This window comes from Primulina eburnea, chromosome 14 (assembly GCF_022965805.1).
Source record: "Primulina eburnea isolate SZY01 chromosome 14, ASM2296580v1, whole genome shotgun sequence".
NCBI classification, from domain to species: Eukaryota; Viridiplantae; Streptophyta; class Magnoliopsida; order Lamiales; family Gesneriaceae; genus Primulina; species Primulina eburnea.
In genome coordinates this window covers 30,221,359-30,241,467 of record NC_133114.1, presented here as the reverse complement: position 1 = coordinate 30,241,467, position 20,109 = coordinate 30,221,359, and the positions used below count along the sequence as shown (strand labels likewise).

At 33.7% G+C, this 20,109-nt stretch overlaps 3 protein-coding genes and 1 pseudogene across 3 annotated transcripts; 2 read left to right on the top strand and 2 right to left on the bottom strand.

Annotated features, from left to right (window-relative positions):
* The first annotated feature begins 1,617 nt into the window (after nucleotides 1–1,617).
* LOC140812934 (anthocyanidin 3-O-glucoside 2'''-O-xylosyltransferase-like) lies at nucleotides 1,618–3,266 on the top strand (annotated as a pseudogene).
* An 11,572-nt stretch (nucleotides 3,267–14,838) lies between these two features.
* LOC140811556 (uncharacterized) lies at nucleotides 14,839–16,726 on the top strand. The gene is made up of 2 exons (XM_073169506.1): nucleotides 14,839–15,562; nucleotides 15,687–16,726. Exons 1-2 carry the CDS (start codon nucleotides 15,011–15,013, stop codon nucleotides 16,074–16,076), a joined length of 942 nt encoding a protein of 313 aa, XP_073025607.1. The 5' UTR covers nucleotides 14,839–15,010; the 3' UTR covers nucleotides 16,077–16,726.
* Nucleotides 16,426–17,293, bottom strand: LOC140811332 (uncharacterized). The gene is made up of 2 exons (XM_073169188.1): nucleotides 17,120–17,293; nucleotides 16,426–16,953 (listed from the first exon to the last, which is right to left on the bottom strand). The coding sequence occupies exons 1-2, from the start codon at nucleotides 17,291–17,293 to the stop codon at nucleotides 16,426–16,428; spliced, it is 702 nt and encodes a 233-aa protein (XP_073025289.1).
* Nucleotides 17,294–17,651: 358 nt separating this feature from the next.
* Nucleotides 17,652–18,865, bottom strand: LOC140811557 (uncharacterized). The gene is made up of 2 exons (XM_073169507.1): nucleotides 18,453–18,865; nucleotides 17,652–18,346 (listed from the first exon to the last, which is right to left on the bottom strand). Exons 1-2 carry the CDS (start codon nucleotides 18,621–18,623, stop codon nucleotides 17,735–17,737), a joined length of 783 nt encoding a protein of 260 aa, XP_073025608.1. The 5' UTR covers nucleotides 18,624–18,865; the 3' UTR covers nucleotides 17,652–17,734.
* Between the last annotated feature and the right edge of the window lie 1,244 nt (nucleotides 18,866–20,109).

Genomic DNA, 20,109 nt, shown 5'->3' with positions numbered 1-20,109 from the left:
ATAAAAAGTCAAATATATATTTTAAGAAATTTTCAAACGATGTAAATCTAAAATAAAATCGAATAAATAATATATTATTTAATTTACTCGATTTTATTTTAGATTTAGATTGATCGAAAATTTCTTAAATTTTCGTTTGATTAATTGGTCGTTAGTTGGCATGATATAAAATCAAAAAGTCGGTTTTACTTTTATATTTTTATCTTATTCTTTTTTCTTTTTTTAACAGGCTGCTGCTTATTTTATTTTTTTAATGAATAAGAGGACCGCAGCAATTCAATTAATGAACCCTTGACAATTAATTATTTGACTGAGAAAAAAACTTTGATATGGTCTTCTCTAATTTCTATTTCCTATTCATCGTGAAAAACAGGGAAATTAATTTTTTTTGGTTTACTAGCTAATTTGTTTGATTTTGAGTTTTGATATTGTCTCCTTTGATTTCTATTTCTGATTCATCGTGAAAATTAGAGAAATTAATTTTTTAGTTCATCAACTTATTTGATTTTGGGTTTTGATATTTTTTTTAGGTTTCGGTACATTAACTTTAAATTTTTTGTTATTTTAGTCTAATTACTAAAGTGATATAAGACAACGAAATCACGACAATTTTTCCGGTTTGCCAAAAGCACCCCAAAGAAATAGGACTGAAAAAAATAAATTTAAAATTAATACACCAAACTTCCAAACTCAGTAAACAAAAACTCAATATAGAAAAACTCAGTGAACGGAAGTTAATGAACCAAAATAATTTATTTTTTCTCTGAAAATTATTATGTACCAGTAAACTACAAGTCAATCAATATATATTTTGTCAAATTTTTGGTCAATGTTTCGAGTTTTCAATTTTTTTTTAGTTCGATTTTCTCTCAAATCGTTAAATCCAAAAATTACGAGAATGTATGAACAGACTATTTCGCATCATGTCTTACAATATAGTAAGGGTGAGTCTCTTGTGAGACCGTCTCACAGGATCATAATCTGTGAGACGGGTTAATTCTATCGATATTCACAATAGAAAGTAATACTCTTAGCATAAAAAATAATACTTTTTAATAGATAATCCAAATAAAAGATCCGTCTCACAAATACGACCCGTGAAACCGTCTCACATAAGTTTTTGCCATATAGTAAAGTCCATAGTCATATGATGGGTGGAAAATAAAAATAATGGCACATACTTAAAAAAAAAATTAACTACAAAGATTCTTTTTTTTTTTCCACCGACAACGTTTTCTAAAAAAATTTTACCAACCCGGAATTTTGAGAATTAGACTTTCACACAATTCAGGAATCATGAAATTTCCAACAGAATTATAGATGGAAAGATAAATTTCGTGAAGACTATATATAAAATCTAAATAAATAAAGACGAACTATAAAAATATTGTTAACTAATTAAATATCATTTCATAAAATATATAATCTAAATAAAATTTTGATAATAATGAACCTTTTTATGTACCGCGATATACATTGGTTTGGCAAATTCTGGTGGGTTTGCAATTTAATTTGCAAGAAAGAAAGAAAGAGAGAGAGAGAGATTCACGGGAAGGATGGATATATTATGCATCACACACCTCCTAACCAGAAGAGCGTGCTGAGTCGTGTGCATGTATACTCCCACCAACCTCCCATTATATATTTGTCGTTTGATACAACAAAGACGAACGAACAAAAGAAGTCGAACTATTCGTTTACGCAAGAATGAATAATCCAGAGAAACCAAAGCTGCACATAGCCATGTTTCCATGGATAGGCATGGGTCACATAATCGCCTACGCCACTCTATCCAACGACCTGGCTGACAGGGGCCATCGAATCTCTTTTCTGCTGCCCAAAAAAGGTTTGCTTAAACTCCAAAACCAAGATGTTTTCTCAGAATCTATCAAATTCTACACCTGTTGCGGTACCTCATGTCGAAGGCTTGCCACTTGGCGCCGAGACTACAGGTGATATCGACTACAGCGCCAAGGACCCGTTAGCCATAGCCTTCGACTCCATGTCTGATGAAGTCGAGGAGCTTCTTTCGGGTCTAAAGCCTGATGTCGTGCTTTTCGACTTTGCTCACTGGATGCCGAAGCTTGCTGCCAAAATTGGGTTCAAAACCGTTTGCTATAATACTGTTGCCGCCTCGTCCATGGCTATCGGGGTGGTTCCAGCAAGGCACTTCCCGAAAGATCGGCCCATGACGGACGACGAACTGGCGGAGCCGCCTGAAGGGTATCCTTCTCAGACGGTCGTCATCCGCCGCCGCCCCCACGAGGCACGGGCGCTGTCTTTTATCTGTTCCACTTATGGAGCCATCACTTTCGACGTTCGCATCACCACCGCCTTGCAAGAGTGCGATGCAATTGGTACACGGACTGTTCGTGAGTTAGAGGGCCCGATGATTGATTACCTTGCCAGCCAGTACAAGAAACGCGTTTTCCTATCTGGGCCTGTTCTCCCACAGGCTCCCAAAACTGTTTTAGAAGAGAAGTGGGACTCATGGCTGAGCAAATTCAAGGCGAAATCCGTAATCTACTGCGCGTTCGGAAGCCAAAACATCATGCTAAAGAACCAGTTTCAGGAGCTGGTACTAGGTTTCGAGATGACGGGGATGCCTTTCTTCCTCGCCCTGTCAAAACCTCACGGCGTTAACTCCATAGAAGAAGCATTACCCGAAGGATTCCTTGAAAGGGTTGGAAGCAAGGGAGTGGTTTACGACGGGTGGGTGCAGCAGACTCAGATTCTGAACCACCCTTCCGTCGGCTGCTTCGTCAGTCACTGCGGATTCGGGTCTATGTGGGAATCTCTGTTGAGCGACTGTCAGATCGTGCTGGTCCCATGGATGGGAGATCAAATTCTGAACGCGCGGCTGATGGCGGATGAGTTGAAAGTGGCTGTAGAGGTTGAAAGAGGTGAAAATGCATGGTTTTCCAAGGATGATTTGTGTATGTCCATAAAATCTGTGATGGATGAAGACAACGAACTGGGAAAAACAATCAAGCAAAACCACCTTCGCTGGAAGGAAACTTTATCCAAAACTGGATTTTACGATAATTATATTGATAATTTTATCAAGAATATGTACGAACTTTAGGTACACGACTGATTGAGAAGAACTAAAATTTTCTCGTTATATTGTTTTGGATTTCACAACAAAAAACCGTTTTCCTCATCAAGTTTCAAGTTTTTTTTATGGATTATGTATTTTGTTTCTTAATTTTATCGGTATTTGGGGCCCCTAAACCTTATATCACTCTTAAATTTCTCTTGTATCATTTTCTTATCAGACCGAGTTGAAATCATAAATTTGATGGGTAAAATTAATTGAATAATTCATGAGAATCCAAATTTGTCGGTTTTTTTTGGTATTAAATCAACGAATAACGTTTATACCATACCTAAGTTTACTTTATCATTACTTTATAATAAACTTTGCGATCTCGCTGAAATGGGTGAGCCGGGTAAGAAGCTCCAACGGATCAGATCAACAATTTATAATGGTTGGGAATTTGAGAAAATAGATGGCTTTGATCATGGCCTGTAAACAAGAAAGTAACTCGTGAATGGGCGCCGGAGGGTGTCCGGCGTGGCCACTCCGATGCTAAAATCAGTAAGTTGGAAAACGATGAACACAAACGATATTTTGAAGGAAAATATGTAAGTACTTTTTATTTTAGGATTTCAGTATCATTAAATGATATTAATACCTGCTATTTATAGTGAAAGAGTGAGTAGTTACCTCGATTATCCCACCATCGACTAAGTCGGTTTATCATACTAGCTTCTGATGACTTCTCGGACACTTCAAACCCAAGTTGTTCTGACAGATTGGACTGCCTGCATCGGTTATACTCGAGTGAGGTTCATATCCCGAGATGGTGCAATTCTCGAGGTTGCCCAAGTGGTAATGTAACCGGGAACTTAACCCGGACAGGTGAGAACTACGGATAAAGCCCCAATGCCCGGGAAGGGAAGATTTACCCGGGCGCTCATGAAACCGACCCGGTACCCTGGTTGTAGACATGGGTATCAGGTGAACGCCGACCTGGATCCTAATAAAGGTATCAATAGAGAAGCAATATTCGAGACGCAATGGCACAAGAATACAGAAGAATATAAATGACAATTTTTAAAATTAAAGTATTTACAGCTTCACCATCATTAATACCACGGGCTGGATAGTTTCATTTTTTGACTAATAATTCGAGTGTTAGATCCAAGTGGTCAAATTTTTAGGTAGATAATAAAATCTCCACCATCATTGTATTTTAAAAACAAAAATTAAATAATCGAAAATTTTAGTTTTAAGGATTTTTACGTAATCTATACATTATTAAATTGTGAGAACTAAAAAAGTGATTAAATTATTAATAATGATTATGACAAACACAATAGCATATTCTTTCGTGATCTACGTTCATCCTTCTTTAGATTTGCACGCATGATGGGACCGGTTAAAAATAGGTATTATATACATGGATAATTTCACCCGATCGAATTATGAAAATGATAAGAAATGAGAGTATAAAGAGATGTGTTCAAACCAGATATTGTTCTTCCGAGAAAAACTAGTGCTGACATGCAAATACTAAGATAACCACGTGTCGAAAAGATGTTCGACGTAACCATTCTGATGTTAAAGTCAACGGATGGATGAAGAAAACCAATGTAACAAAGATGAATTATGTAACAACGGTGTATGAAAATCTAGAGAGTAAATGATATGTGAGATATATATGTGAATCAATGGATCTCTTAATGTATAAACAGACATGATATTTATAGAAAAAAAAAGTCAATGATGACTTTATTTTCAGTGTCCGCTTACTAATTATATCAAGATGGTTGCTCATACACTGTTTTTCTGACACGTACGTCACACTGTCCCTTTTGTCTTGTCAAATCCATGCGATTCTAACACTAATGATTACCAAGATAAGGTATCTAATACTTATGTGCTCGAGTGATGTGCAATTATCGAAGTAACCCGGATGGAGAACCATCATCCAGAAACTCGTCTGGAAGTCCGTATTTCTGGTAATCTAGGAGATGATATCTCGGACATTCATTAGTCCAGCTATTATCAAATTGGGTCCGAAACTTCTTAAAACCTTATCCCTGACCCGGGATCATCCAATATATATGAGCCGGACATCCCACGAGGTATCACCAATGCAGAAAGTGAATATCTTAGATTCGTCCTTTTAAGTACGTTTGAATATAATAATTAAAAACTACTTTGCTAATATTTAATCATAGTATTTCTATAAAACCAAACATTCATTTATTATGTATAACTAAATAAGTTGGTTCGAAAGAACGTTGAAAGTACACCGAGTATTATCTCAAATTTTCTATCCAAATAATTTTTTTTTTTTGGGACGATGTTATTTTCATTTTATTTTTTTTAATGTATATATGCGTTCTATTATATGAATAAATTTTATACATGTCGGGAAGTATGAGTAACATAAATTAAAGTTATTACAATAAAGAAAAGCTTGGAAATCTCAAGTACTCCATATATCTAATTTACGATCTTGAAATCCACTTCGATACCATTGTATATACGATACGATAGCTCTTATTAATTTTACCTTCTTATTTTAATATAAATAATCAGGTCAACACTTGATACGTGGCCTACTACTTCGCAACGTGGCCCACGACCCCAGATCATGGCCATCACCCGAACTTTGCGGGCAAGTCACCTACCTGACTCATCTATAAATACCCTCTGTAGGTACTACACAAGGAGGTAACTTTTCTCTGGATACTCACAAGCACTCACAAACGTTCTTATCTTTCTTTCCAAGTCTTTCCTTTGCGTGCATTTCTGACTTGAGCGTCGGAGTGGATACGCTGGAATAACTTCCGGCGTCCCCTAACGTTCTGTGATTTCAGGATTATTGCCCAGATCATCCCGGGCGTTATCTCTCAAGGGACAGGGAACTCAATCGTCCCGGACTACTAGTAACTGGCAGTAAAAGGCACTCACCCGTGCTTATACCCGAATACCCGACTCGACAAGTTGCCCACCCGGCTACTACCCAATTTACTCGGACGACATCAATAAAATTATACATTATTTTTAGGTTAGACCAGAAAACTTACACGAGGAATCCAAATGAGTGTTCATTATTCCGTCGGCGGAAAACAAGCAAATAAGAGTCAAATTATTGATGGAAGCTCCACTACGTAATAATAATAAAGCATATCTTTAGCATATAAATTTAAATTTTTTTAAAGGCTGTTAGTTGGTTCATTAAATATCTTTTTTAGATGTATTTGTAAAATGGATCTATTATATATATATAAATAAATGTATTTTTTTGGATAAGAAATAATAAATATGATTAAAATAAAAGATATATATATATATATATATATATATATATATATATATATATATATATATTCGTAAAATAGACCAACACAAAATTGTATGCACTCAATTTGGCATATTAAAAGTAATCTTAGTCCAGTCTTGCATTATTTTGTCCTCTTTTATTTATTTTTTTGAAGCAGGCGGCGGCTTCTTTTATATTAGTGCAACTTTGTATAATATTTTTTATAATTTATTTGATTTATATTTAAATGAGATCAAAATATAACTATAAGAAATAACAAGAAATCACACATAATTTTGATATATAAATTAAAAATAAATTAAAAATTAAAATAATAAAAAAATGACCTAAATAAAAATCGAACATATAACCTAAAACTCAAAAAACAATTACTCTATCAACTGAACTACATATAACTTACATTAAAATTTTAACATTTTATTAATATATAAAATCATTAAAACAGACCATGAAACCAAAGTTAGTTATTCTAAATGTCTCAAACTTAATAAGATAGTATAGATTAAAGTAGATCTCTTGTGAGACGGTATCACGAATCTATATACGGGTCAACACTATCGATATGCAGAATAAAAAGTAATAATCTTAATATAAAAAGTAATGCTTTTTCATGGATGACTCAATTAAAATATCTATTTTTTAAAATACGATCCGTAAGATCGTCTCACACAGATTTTTATTTTTATATTAACAGGACCTCAGTGGGAATATGTTGATGAATGGTGAGGACAAGATAAGAAAGCAACTTGATTTTGTCTTCTCAAATTTCAATTTCCAATTCGTCCGTGGATATTATAAACTATTTACTAAACTACGTACGTGTCGAGTTTCAAAGTTTCAAAAGCGACAAATATTCAAACACTAAATTTTGTCAAACACAACAAATGAAAAATTATTCTGTATATATTATTAATTGATTATATATTATTATTTCATTCAAAAATTAATTAAAATTTTACAAATAATTATATGATTATATTTATACATATATATGTTAAAATCTTTCAAACCAAACCATATATTAATTGTATTTTAGAGAAGTTTATTACATTATATTTTTAGCACAACTTTGCAATAAAAATGCACACTTAATCATTTACAAACATTATCATAAAATTGTCACCCATCGATTGGCCCAAAAATGGGAATATATCAGCGACTTTTTAGCTGTTACCTGCCGTTTGAATTAAATTAATATATTATTTACTTAATTTTATTTTTGATCTACATCGAATAAAAAATAATAAAAGTAAAAGTCAGCTTTAGTTTTCTACAAGTATTTAACTCGTGCGATGTACGGGATAATATTATTAAAAATTAGTAAAAAATGAATAGATATTTAAATCGAAAAAAATATTATAATTATAAAAAATAAAAATAAAAACTATTTTTCGCTAATTTTAAAAAACTTTATTAAACACAACGCCTGTTGATTAATTTTTTGGCAAAAACTTGTGTGAGACGGTCTCACGGGTCGTATTCGTGAGACGGATCTCTTATTTGAGTTATCCGTGAAAAAATATTATTTTATATGCTAAGAGTATCACTTTTTATTATGAATATGGGTAGGGTTGATCCGTCTCACAGATTAAAATCCGTGAGACGGTCTCACATGAGACTCACTCTAATTGTTTTTGCTAATAATCACTATCATATATCAAAAATTCAGATTGTGATAGTCTATAGGCAATGACAGTGATGCTTATCATGTTTAGTGTATTGATGTCGGCCACCAATCTTAATACATATTAAATTCTTTAATTTTCGAGGAGCAGTATATTTTTATTTTTTAACATGTGATAAAAAAATTTTTAAATCACTTCATAAATTAAAAATATTTTTTTCAATAATCTAATCACATTCACAAGCAATGACATTACACTATCGACACATTGAATGAACATATTTCATTTTTTTCAAAAGTGTGAATACTGCTTTTATATACACAACACCGTCTAATTAATTTAGAGAAGCCCAAAGAGAGCCCAGGATAAAGCTATCGAGTCATTGACCATAAAAAAGTTGCGGGGTTACCCTTACCAATATGGAAACGTGGAGTATCGTGGACGTTGAAACTTCTCGATGTGCAAGCATGGGGAATCAGAAAGGCCCCCGACAATCAACACAAAAATACCACAAGTTTCTGCAGATTCATCAATTCTAGTTGTTTATTCAATTCAGCAGCCAAGATTAAATTTTTTGTATTCTCACTTTCTGTAAATGTTGTCAAATTTAACAAATATTTAAGTTTGATCTGTTATATCCCGCATATTTTTTATTTCCACATGGTTTAGTTGAGCCTCGAAATTAGACTTACACGAATCGAGATCACAAACGCTTGGAAACGAATCAGTAATCACATTTGGCACGAACACTGGCACCCCAATTTTGTGACAAACCTAATATTTCGAAAGAAAAGGAAACAAAATAAGTTTATGTATAATCATAAATTATCTATTATTTACTATGTGTATTACAAACAATGTCGATAAATTTTAATGTATCTTCTAATAAGATGTTTACTTTCTTTAGAATTAATTTAATCATTTCCATTACGGGATATTTTATACTATCATATATACATGAACTTTATAATATAGAAGAAAATTATCACATTAGTAATACGTAATAATTAAAATTTTGTTCAAATATAAGAATAATATTTTTTACTTCTCGATCATGAAAGACATATTTCAAACTTAACATATGTGATTTCTCGTTGTTTCCATATGTAGATAGTTCGTAACAACGAACAAATCTAAATTTAAACGAACATTACATCTTAGAATGATTCAACTCATATATATAGTGCTAAAAAGAGGAATCATTTCAGAATCCAATTTTGGAATACATAAATTTAGTAAAATAAATATAATTTCGTAATCCAGTGAATAAAGCATGATGGGTTGGATAGTTTGAGAAGCAATATTCGAGAGGCAATCGCACAAAAATACAGAAGAATATAAATGACAATTTTTAAAATTAAAGTATTTACAGCTTCACCATCATTAATACCACGGGCTGGGGTTTGTTTCACCTGCCTGCACGGGCAATGAACGGCCCGGATCACTCTATATGAGTGATTTGGGTCCACCTCCCTGTAAAAAAAAAAAAAAAAATTGGCTCGGAAAAATCCAAACCATTGGATCGATCTTTGCGAGCACTGCCAGCAAGGGGCTGGATAGTTACATTTTTTGACTAATAATTCGAGTGTTAGATCCAAGTGGTCAAATTTTTAGGTAGATAATAAAATCTCCACCTTCATTGTATTTTTAGAAAAAATTAAATAATCGAAAATTTTAGTTTTAAGGACTTTTACGTAATCTATACATTATTAAATCGTGAGAACTAAAAAAGTGATTAAATTATTAATAATGATTATGACAAACACAAAAGCACATTCTTTCGTGATCTACGTTCATCCTTCTTTAGATTTGCTCGCGTGATGGGACCGGTTAAAAATAGGTATGATATACATGGATAATTTCTCCTGATCGAATTATGACAAGTGATTATTCAAATAAAATATATGTCCTACAAAATACGATCCGTGAGACCATCTCATATAATTTTTTGCTATAATGATAATAAATGATATTTTTTGGATAAATAATAATAAATATGATTAAAATAAAAGATATATATATATATATAATATATATATATACTCGTAAAATAAAAGATATAAAAATATATATATATACTCGTAAATAGACTAACATATATATATATATATATATATATATATATATATATATATACTCGTAAAATAGACTAACAGGAATAAAAAATAATAAATATGATTAAAATAAAATATATATATTCGTAAAATAGACTAACACAAAATTGTATGCATTATTTTTTTTTGAAAGAGGCGGCGGCTTCTTTTATATTAATAATAGGACCACAGTGGGAATATATTATGTTGATGAATGGTGAGGACAAGATAAGAAAGCAACTTGATTTTGTCTTCTCAAATTTCAATTTCCAATTCGTCCGTGGATATTATAAACTATTTACTAAACTACGTACGTGTCGAGTTTCAAAGTTTCAAAAGCGACAAATATTCAAACACTAAATTTTGTCAAACACAACAAATGAAAAATTATTCTGTATATATTATTAATTGATTATATATTATTATTTCATTCAAAAATTAATTCAAATTTTACAAATATATAATTATTCTGTATATATTATTAATTGATTATATATTATTATTTCATTCAAAAATTAATTCAAATTTTACAAATATATATATATATATATATATTTGTAAAATTTGAATTAATTTTTGAATGAAATAATAATATATAATCAATTAATAATATATACAGAATAATTATATATATATATATATATATATATATATATATATATATATCTTATCTTTCAAAACAAAACGATATATATATTAATTGTATTTTAGAGAAGTTTATTATATTTTATTTTTAAAATACCACTAGCACAACTTTGTAAAATAAAAATAAAATGCACACTTGATCATTTACAAACATTTCACTTGGTAAAATCATGTTTGTTATACAGTCAAGCACATGAATGAATTCAATAACACTATTGTAAGTCAAAAGAAAATGATCAGTGCTTGCATATTATTTGACTTTTTGATTTAACATAAGAGGGAGTAATCTCATATATTTAGTACAAATAATCTAATTTAAAAAAAAAAAAATCATTCCGAAGTGATTGATGTTTTTCATTCGTTCTGTGTTACGTTTTTATTAAAAAAATGAAAAGTTTGAATGAACTCAAAAATACAAATGTCTAATAGAAGAATAGACAAATCCGACCAAGAAAACAACGCAAGGAAATAAACTAAGAGGAAATTGAAGATCGGCAAGATGTTTGTTAATTGTCCCACATCGGTTGGATAGATAACTTGGAAGTTGTATATATTGGCTTGGACAATCCTCCCCCCTTGAGCTAGCTTTTGGGATTGAGTTAGGTCCAAGTTCCAATCTTAACCTGGTATCAGAGCCCGGGTTTCACCGTTATGTGTTGGACTGCCTATAATTAGGCCACCCGTTCTACCTATAATTGGGTCATTTGTAAACTCCACAACAATGTTCTCTGTATGGTCAGCAATTGATTTGCGTGACGGATAATTTTTTTAGATCATTTATGAAAAAAATTAATTTTTATATCAAAAATATAATTTATTATTATAAATACGAATAAAATTGACCGATCTTACACATGACCATCCAACAGAAACCTGCTTTTTATCAAGATGATCGAATCAAAACGGAACAAGGAGCAAATAAAATCATAACAGCGGGGGGAGCTCCACTACGTATTTACGTAAATAAAATATATCAGCGACTTTTTTAGCTGTTACCTGCCCGTTTGAATTAAATTAATATATTATTTACTTAATTTTATTTTTGATCTACATCGAATAAAAAATTCGAGGAATAAAAGTAAAAGTCAACTTTAGTTTTCTATTGTATCCTTCTTTCTTATTTTCAAACAGACCACTGCTTGTTTTATTTTTCAACGAATAAGAGAGGAAGCCTCGACTTGGCTGCGAAAACAACTTCGATATTATTCTCTTCACTGATTTATATTTCTCAGATTCTGAAATTTTGAACTATCAAACACTCACATATATTCTTACATATATCGCATGTGTTCTTCATTCTCTAATTTATATTTCTCATTTACTGATTCTGAAATTTTGAACTCTCAAACACTCACATATATTCTTACATATATCGCTTTTGATCTTCATTTTATCTGAAGTCATTATTCTTACTCATATTTCCTAAACACAAAATTATCTTCATCATCCGGTGGATTTCTCACGTATCTTATACCTGATTCACCCGGATTTCATCAATAGGACTCAATGTCGTCCTTCATGAGCCAAGAGAAAGGCTCCTACATATCTATACCCGAGAAGTTATATGCACAACCACTTAGTCATATTCAATTTCTACTTTCCCTAAATGTCAATGAAACTCCCATAAAAGCCCGGGGTAATGGATGACTCGAAATACTAAATGAATAGTCCAAATCAGAGTCAATATACAGAGTACCTTCTTCAGCAGCCAAGCATGAGGACACCCGAGATATTTTCTTCCCGGGCAATCGAGCGCCCGAGCTCTCATGCAAGCTCCCGAAAACTTCTACCTGGGCTACCTCGAGAAGCGCATCACACTCGATTGTATTGATATGGACTATCTAATCTGTCAGAATATTATGAGTTTGGCGTATTTTAGAATTCATCATAAGCAAAAGTATGGGCAGCTGATTTGCCATACTTAGCAGATATGCACTGAAAACAAGGTAATATGATATCTTCTCCTATAAATAGCAGGTACATTTCTCATTTACACATGCTGGAATTTTGTATCTTCGAGTATTCACATATATTCTCACATGTATTGCCTTTATCTTCAACCTGCTGACTTAAGCATTAGAGTAGATACGTCGGACACTCCTCCGACGCTCATTCACGGGTTCCATTACTTGTTTGCAGGTTACAGTTGAAGCCATTATCCTTGCTCAAATTTCCACACAGAATGAGTCAAGTACCTGATCTATCTCTTATATGGAAGGACCGCGAGCTGCAAGAGTGTCCATATAACACTTGATCTCAGTGAGATAATCCTTCATTGTTAGGCTTCCCTTCTTCAGGGTCTATAATTGCAATTTGTATTGCATTACAGGAGCTTTTGATCTTGAAGCAAAAAGCTTTGAAAGTCTTGTCCAGAGTTGTGCAGAGGTAGCACCCCCAATCATCTGTCCTTGAATGCCTTCAGTCATCGAACCCAGCAAGAAGGAAAATAGAAGTTGATCTTGACGGCACCACGTAGTATAAGAGGGTCGAAGGACTTCATATTCTGCCTTTGTGTTCATCATCCTAGGTGGAATATGGGAGTCTTGATCAGCGATGAAGGACTCGAGGCCCGGTCCTCTGATTCCGGCTAAACTTTGAAGTCTCCAAAAAACGAAAGTTATCATCACTTAGTTTTACAGCATTGATATGGTTCGATGGATTGTGGAGCAAGAGATTTGCAGTAGAATGAAGAGTAATATGTAAGATGGATTCCACATGTAATGTTGACAAAGAATTCTTGAAAAACTCGATTGATTCATTACTGCTTCACATGATTTAATCACTTGACTAAATGGATGGTTACGCAAGGAGGATTTGTGCAAGGCGATTAAGTCTGCCATGGATATGGACAGCCACTGGGAAATTTCACAACAAATGGAAGCAAACTCTGTCGATCCCTGAATTCATGGATAATTATGTTGATGATTTCGTAAATCATTTGACTAAACTGATTTGGATGTGCAATTGATTTCCCAGTCGATGTCTGCATTTTATGCTTTTATACAACATCGGAATCAAGTACGAGGTTACCATCCTCCACCATGCGAAAGAAATGTAATGCAAGTGAAATCTTACTATATTTGATTTGTAAATTTATATTAAAAACTTGTCAATAATAACATGAAATTAACGTCCCAAATTTCGATATTGGAATCTTTAGCATTACAACTTGTATAAAAATGTTTTAAAATTTTGTGTTTGACAGTTATTTAAATACAACTGACAAACCACAATATCTGCTTTAAGGTTTAAACCTTTTGTGCAAGAATATGGGCTTGATTGTTTGCATCAAGAAAGCAATGTTGAACCACTATATTCTCATTTTGTACGCAAGCATTCTTGATTTCGGCTACAAAATCTGCATCTTATCCAAAGCTTTCACGACAGTTAGAGCATCTGTTTCCACGATGCACTTGGCAACATTGAGCCTTTGTGTGAGAAATACTCCTTCACGGATAGCCAAAATTTTGGCAAGATGGAGAGAAAAGTATCTGGCATACATCAAATGGTGGATGACTCTTCGGGCTAAAAAGTTGGCCCAATTAAATGAACAATATGGACCTTCCATAGTGTGGTCTAGTTTTTGGGCTGAAAAGTAAGGCCCAATTTCTATCGACATCATCCAATTCCAACCATGGAAAACTTACTAACCGATCCTTGAGGTTTTATAAAAGAGAAATCAAATAAAATAGAATTGCCAAGGAACTACATTAATAGCCGGTAAACTGTGGAATTACAACACGCCTACTTCAGTTTTTTTTTTTTTACAAAATTTACGTTTGAAGCATTTATTTATAAATACAAAAAATAATTTTAATATTATTAAATGATAAAAATGGGTTCAAGTGCTTAGGCTAGAGCCAACAGTATTTGAAACACATACAGAAAAAGCATTCATCCAAGAATTTGGTTTATTCTAGTAATCTCCAAAGTTGATATCATGATCCAAGAATTAAAATGGCACGACCAAGTGAATCGTAAAAATAACAAAACCCAGCCAAGAAATGGCGATGGTTGTGCACTCAATGACTCCATCCTTTGTCTACAAAGATCAATTATTAGAACACCACATGTCCTCTTATGCATAACTGAAAAATAAATGTGTATCAATGAAACCACATGACATCCAAATCCCACATGGTTCATTTCCAATCAGCCAATTTGACAGCTTTTCGAAAGAGAACCATATATTTCTTTTTGTCAATTTATGTGGAATAGATAGACACAACAAAACCATATAGAAATTTCAAGAAACGCACCCTTCTATTTTATTTCATCTAAAGGTATGGATCTCAAAGTACATGAAAATCTAGAGCCCATGAAAGATTCGGACGAGATGATAGAGCCTGAGGAGTTGCTGGACGAGTCCTGGTTCTTTGGAAACTTGCTTCACTGTGATAAATTTAGGATGTTTCGAAGTTTTTCTGATCCTTGCACTTCATCCAACCATTGCAGCAAAGAGATTTTTGGTGAAAAGTCGTATGAAGAAACCTATGAATCGATCAAGAAACTATCTGGGGACGCTGAATCCCATAGGTTTAATCTGGTAAAGGCTCCATCTCTGCCAGCTTCCATGGAAGAAGGAATCCATGAAAACTCTGACGCAAAAGGGGGTATAGAACCTGGAAGAAGCAAGTCCAGCAGGAGGATTTTGTCCAAGAATAATATAAGTCGCGCCCCATCTCTGCCCACGAGTTTTAGAACTGAAGAGGTTGAACTTTCTATGCCCACGAGTTTTAGAACTGAAGAGTTCCAAGATGAAGAGGTTGAATTTTCTATGGGGAATTTGATCAGGCAAGCTTCTATGAGAAATTCAGACACCAGGACACATGTAAAGGTATGCTTCTTTTTATTTTTCTTTTTTTGGTTTTCTTTTGATTAATAGCGATTGCTTTTTGTGTAGTCTTTCTTTAATCAAACACTAGTGTTTCAAAATTTGCCTTGTTGCTACAATTTTGCAGGCCGTGTCACCAAATTCTAGCACAAAAAGGCATCAACCAAGAAAGAAACCGGGGATAGAGATAGTAAAAATGGAGGGCTTGGAGGAGATAAGAACTCAACCAACAATGAATCAGCTCAGGAAACAGAAGAGTTCTAGTATTGTGGAATCCAAAAAATTGCAAGATTTTGGCTTTAATATCAAGAAAAAAGACACATGGAATCCTCAGAAAATTAGCACCATTCCAGGCTTGCGAGAAAAACACCCGTTTTATCTTTCTGAGGCACGGCGGACGCATAGTTCCGCTCTGCCGGTTCCCAAATGGGATGGAAACAAATCCACAGAGGCCGTGAAAGAACAGATCAAGTTCTGGGCCAGAGCTGTGGCTTCTAATGTGCACCAGGAATGTTAAATTTATTTGGTGGAGTTGATTCACAAAATAAGAGGTTGATTGAAGAATTGGTTTGGTTCTAAATTAGTGCATTCGATGTTTGAAAATAAAAATCATTCTCAGAAAAAGTTCCATCTTTCTTGTCTACACAGATACATTCTTTAATGACCTCGTACAGTATGTAGCAAAAACCACATCAATAGATGTCACAAAATTGGCTTTTATATGTCATATTCTTCATAAATTCATACTTTTAACAGATGGGATTACAGATATTGTCTAATTTATTACATCATTGAACCTGCGGACATCCCATACTCTCTGATCCCTCTTGACGCTCATCATGATTCTCAGTTAGTTCACTCGTTTCTTAATCAATTTTGTCAAAGTAACCATCTCTGGCGGATGTGTTATACTGAGGCATCGGGGCTGAATTTGTATCAAGAAAGTGTAGCATCACGACCATGATAACAGAGCACAGAAACATCGGGATTGGACCAAAAATCCAGAGCAGCAAATTGGTAGCAAAATAGAGTGACCTCAAACCAACAACCCAGAAATTACTTGCTTTTATGACAGCACTCTCAACATCTGCAACAGGAATCTGACAATTCGGCGTGGATATAAGAAAATTTGCGTGTATGAAACTCCTCACTGTCTGGAAAAAACAAGCAAAGGCCAATATCAAGCAAGAAAGTAGAGCTATATATTTGATGTAAATGATAGTCGGGCTCGTGTTTCCGTATATTTTGTTAGTAATGAGATCGTTGTGATTAGAGCTTCCGATCCATGTTCCTATTAAAGAGCTTAAAACAAGTGAGATTGAAGCTAAGGAAGTTGCTGCAGATATGTTTGCTCCAATTACGGCTACTGCTTGTCCTCTCTCCTTGTCTTCAATCTGCTTATCAAAATGGCAGTTGTAAAATAGTTAATGTGAATGAATACAAGTCAAACCCTAAAATTTTCCGAGTTCTCTTTACTCAAAACATCATGGATTTAAAATATTTCAATCTGAATCGATCGTATATTACTTAATGAAAGACAGGTAATTAACAGATTGTGACCTGCAAGATTCTTTGAACCCAAACCCTTCTGTTGTAATTTTCGTAGCCGATGACAGTGGTTTGAGGAAGTTTGATGCATCTGTGGAGATGGAACACATGGTAGCCAAGCATGATGAGTAAACCACTTGGGACTAGAACAAAATCCAAGTAATCTTTCTTCCAAATCTGCTCCATTCTTTCTTTAATCGCACAAGTAGAAGCACTTGTTCTTTCAATAGAAGAGTTGATGAATCTTTATTAACCAAGAAGATGAATATGATAATTTGAGTAGGTTCAAATTTGATTGTTTCCACATAATATAATATATATGTGAGCCGCATTTGGTGGACTAAACGTGGTGTTACATTGTTTAATAGTAGTTCTTTGGTCATATGACTTTACTTTTTCTTTTGAAAGACAAATTTGCATGTCCGAGCCGCCCATTAGGTAGAGTATTTGATATTTAATTATTAATTTCTTCCTCAGAGTTTGATAAAGTAACATTAATTGCCTATGAACATAGTCAGAAATAAATCTGATATTGTACTCAAAATTAAAGAAGAATATGAAACTTGGATCTATTCTTTTGAACTTTCATCCCAAAACAACTCCAAAAGAATCAACAAAGATAAGAACTCATGCGCTGCTTCGGTTTTCATCATGTGCTCTGTGATGCAGCTCAAATGCATCAGTGACAGCCTTTTTTCCAAGATCAATCTTCTTGAACAAACCATGGCTTCCTCCAACAGGAGCATACTGATGCAAAGGTGTCGTGTTCCGATCAACGGTAACCAACACCACCACCATAATCACCGAGCAGCAAAACATCGGTATAGGACCGAAGATCCACAGCAGCAAATTGGTGGCAAAAAACAGTGATCTTATCCCAGTCAACCAATAGTTGCTCCCCTTTATCACCTCTTTCACCACACAAGCCACCGGAATGTCGTTATTCGGCATGCTGATGAGGAAATTAGCATGAACAAAGTACCTTGCTGTTTGAACAAAACAGGCGAAGGCCACCAAAAAACAAGAAAGTATAGATATGAACTTGATGAACACAATGGACGGAGTTCTGCTTCCGTATATCAATTTGTTCGTGAAAATACTTGATGTGTTCGAGGTAGAGCTTCCGATCCAAGTTCCGATAATGGAACTTAGTACCAGACAGATTGACGAAAGTGCCGTAGCTGCTGTTATATTACTGCTGATCACTGATATTGCAGGACCTCTGTCCTTCGCTGCCAACTAATTAAAAAACGAAAACCCATTAAAATTACAAGGAATTTCAATCAAAACCGACAAGATTTGTTGACAACTTCGGAGAACAAAACAAGGGCTTTTGATTTGTTACCAGATACATTCTTTCAACCCAGGCTCCTTTGTTATGATTCTCGTATCCTATGATTGTGGTGCGAGGACACTTGAGGTATCTGTAGACAAGGGAGAGATGATAAACAAACATTAGGAGAAGCCCGATTGGAACCAAGACAATATCCAGGTAATCCTCCTTCCACCGATCCATTGTCCCTTCAACTCTTGCAAAAGTTCTCAGAAAATTAATAGATGAATCGAACCAACTTCTGCTAATTCGCACGCATCTATACAGTAGTAGCCCTCCAAAGTGGATTCAAAGGTTTTTTTTTTAAGAATGTGCAAATTCGTAATCGTACCATAATCGTGTGAACAGAAGGAATTAAGAATGCGATTTGACATGGGGAATCTTGCTCCACTGGTCATTTGTTTTTTGCTCCAGTGGTCATTTGTTTTTTGTACAGGATTATGCAATATTTTTTTTTTAAAAAAATGAAAATTATATTCAATAACTTCCAATTTATTAGTCAGAGTCGTACGATGCATCCACTCCTCCTACATTGCAATAATTTTGAAAATATCTTACTTACAATAATGAAAATTAACATTTTGAAAGTAAGAATTTCTTATTACGAGCCTATAAAATGAGGGATCAAGTAAATTGATAATCATCAACTATCGTCAAGTTGAAATTTATATCCAACCCTACTTTTCTTTCGAAATTTTATGTGGCAATGGTAATTTTCCAAAAGGATATTTCCTTGTTTGGGTAATCCGAGCTCGTTGTAGAACCCGAATAACTTAGCGACTCCAGCATGGATTGCATGTCTCATAACTATTGGGTTGAGTTTGAACCGAAGAGGCCCAACTTACTCGGCTCAATAGATAGACATATACAAAAACTCTTATGAAATCGTTCATTGATCTGACACGATTCATGATGATGATTATTTTTTATGTCTAAAATATTATTTTTACTATATTTTTTGAATTAAGATTTAATCAAGTCATCTTTTTTTAATACAATTTTTTGTCAATTATGTTTTATATGAATTTTTTTTTTTGGATTACATTTTTTTTTTTAGCTACAACTTACTATCCTCCAATTTGATATTTCTGGCAATATGTTTTATATCGCTAAGTAAAACCTTTGATTTTTTGGATATTAGTTACATTTTGTTTTTAATTAGCGACGTTTATTCATTACTTACCCTATCCTCGTTTGATGGAGTTTGGTTCATATAATTCTGGTTAGTCCAAAAATTCATTTGACTCATTTAACAGTGATGATATTTGCAAGCTTGCGAAGAAGTTTTATCCTGGAGATTTCACAGATCAAGAAATTGTTGTTTTGAAGTATGAATTGATACATTTATAAACTCGATGTGATGCAGAATTTAAAGGTTTCTACACTTGTTGAGTTGTGTCAGCAATTGACCGAGAGTGGACGGTCAAGTGTTTATGTTATTTTGACTAGATTGATTCATCTTGTTTTGACATTATCTGTGTCTACTGCCACTATTGAACGAGCTTTTTCAGCAATGAAGCATGTGAAGACGGAACTTCGCAATAAAATGGAGGATGACTTTCTTGCCGATTGTTTGACACTCTATATTGAACGAGATTTAGCTAAACATATTGATGTAAATTCTATTATTGATGAATTTTATGTTTTAAAATCACGTAAGGCACAACTT

What these genes read in the sequence shown, in the direction of transcription:
- LOC140811556 (XM_073169506.1), top strand. Translation starts at nt 15,011, where the DNA reads ATGGATCTCAAAGTACATGAAAATCTAGAGCCCATGAAAGATTCGGAC. An exon ending in ACACCAGGACACATGTAAAG is followed by an intron (nt 15,563 to 15,686) that starts GTATGCTTCTTT and finishes ACAATTTTGCAG; the next exon opens with GCCGTGTCACCAAATTCTAG.
- LOC140811332 (XM_073169188.1), bottom strand. Translation starts at nt 17,293, where the DNA reads ATGGAGCAGATTTGGAAGAAAGATTACTTGGATTTTGTTCTAGTCCCA. An exon ending in GGGTTCAAAGAATCTTGCAG is followed by an intron (nt 16,954 to 17,119) that starts GTCACAATCTGT and finishes TTTGATAAGCAG; the next exon opens with ATTGAAGACAAGGAGAGAGG.
- LOC140811557 (XM_073169507.1), bottom strand. Translation starts at nt 18,623, where the DNA reads ATGGATCGGTGGAAGGAGGATTACCTGGATATTGTCTTGGTTCCAATC. An exon ending in GGGTTGAAAGAATGTATCTG is followed by an intron (nt 18,347 to 18,452) that starts GTAACAAATCAA and finishes TTTTTTAATTAG; the next exon opens with TTGGCAGCGAAGGACAGAGG.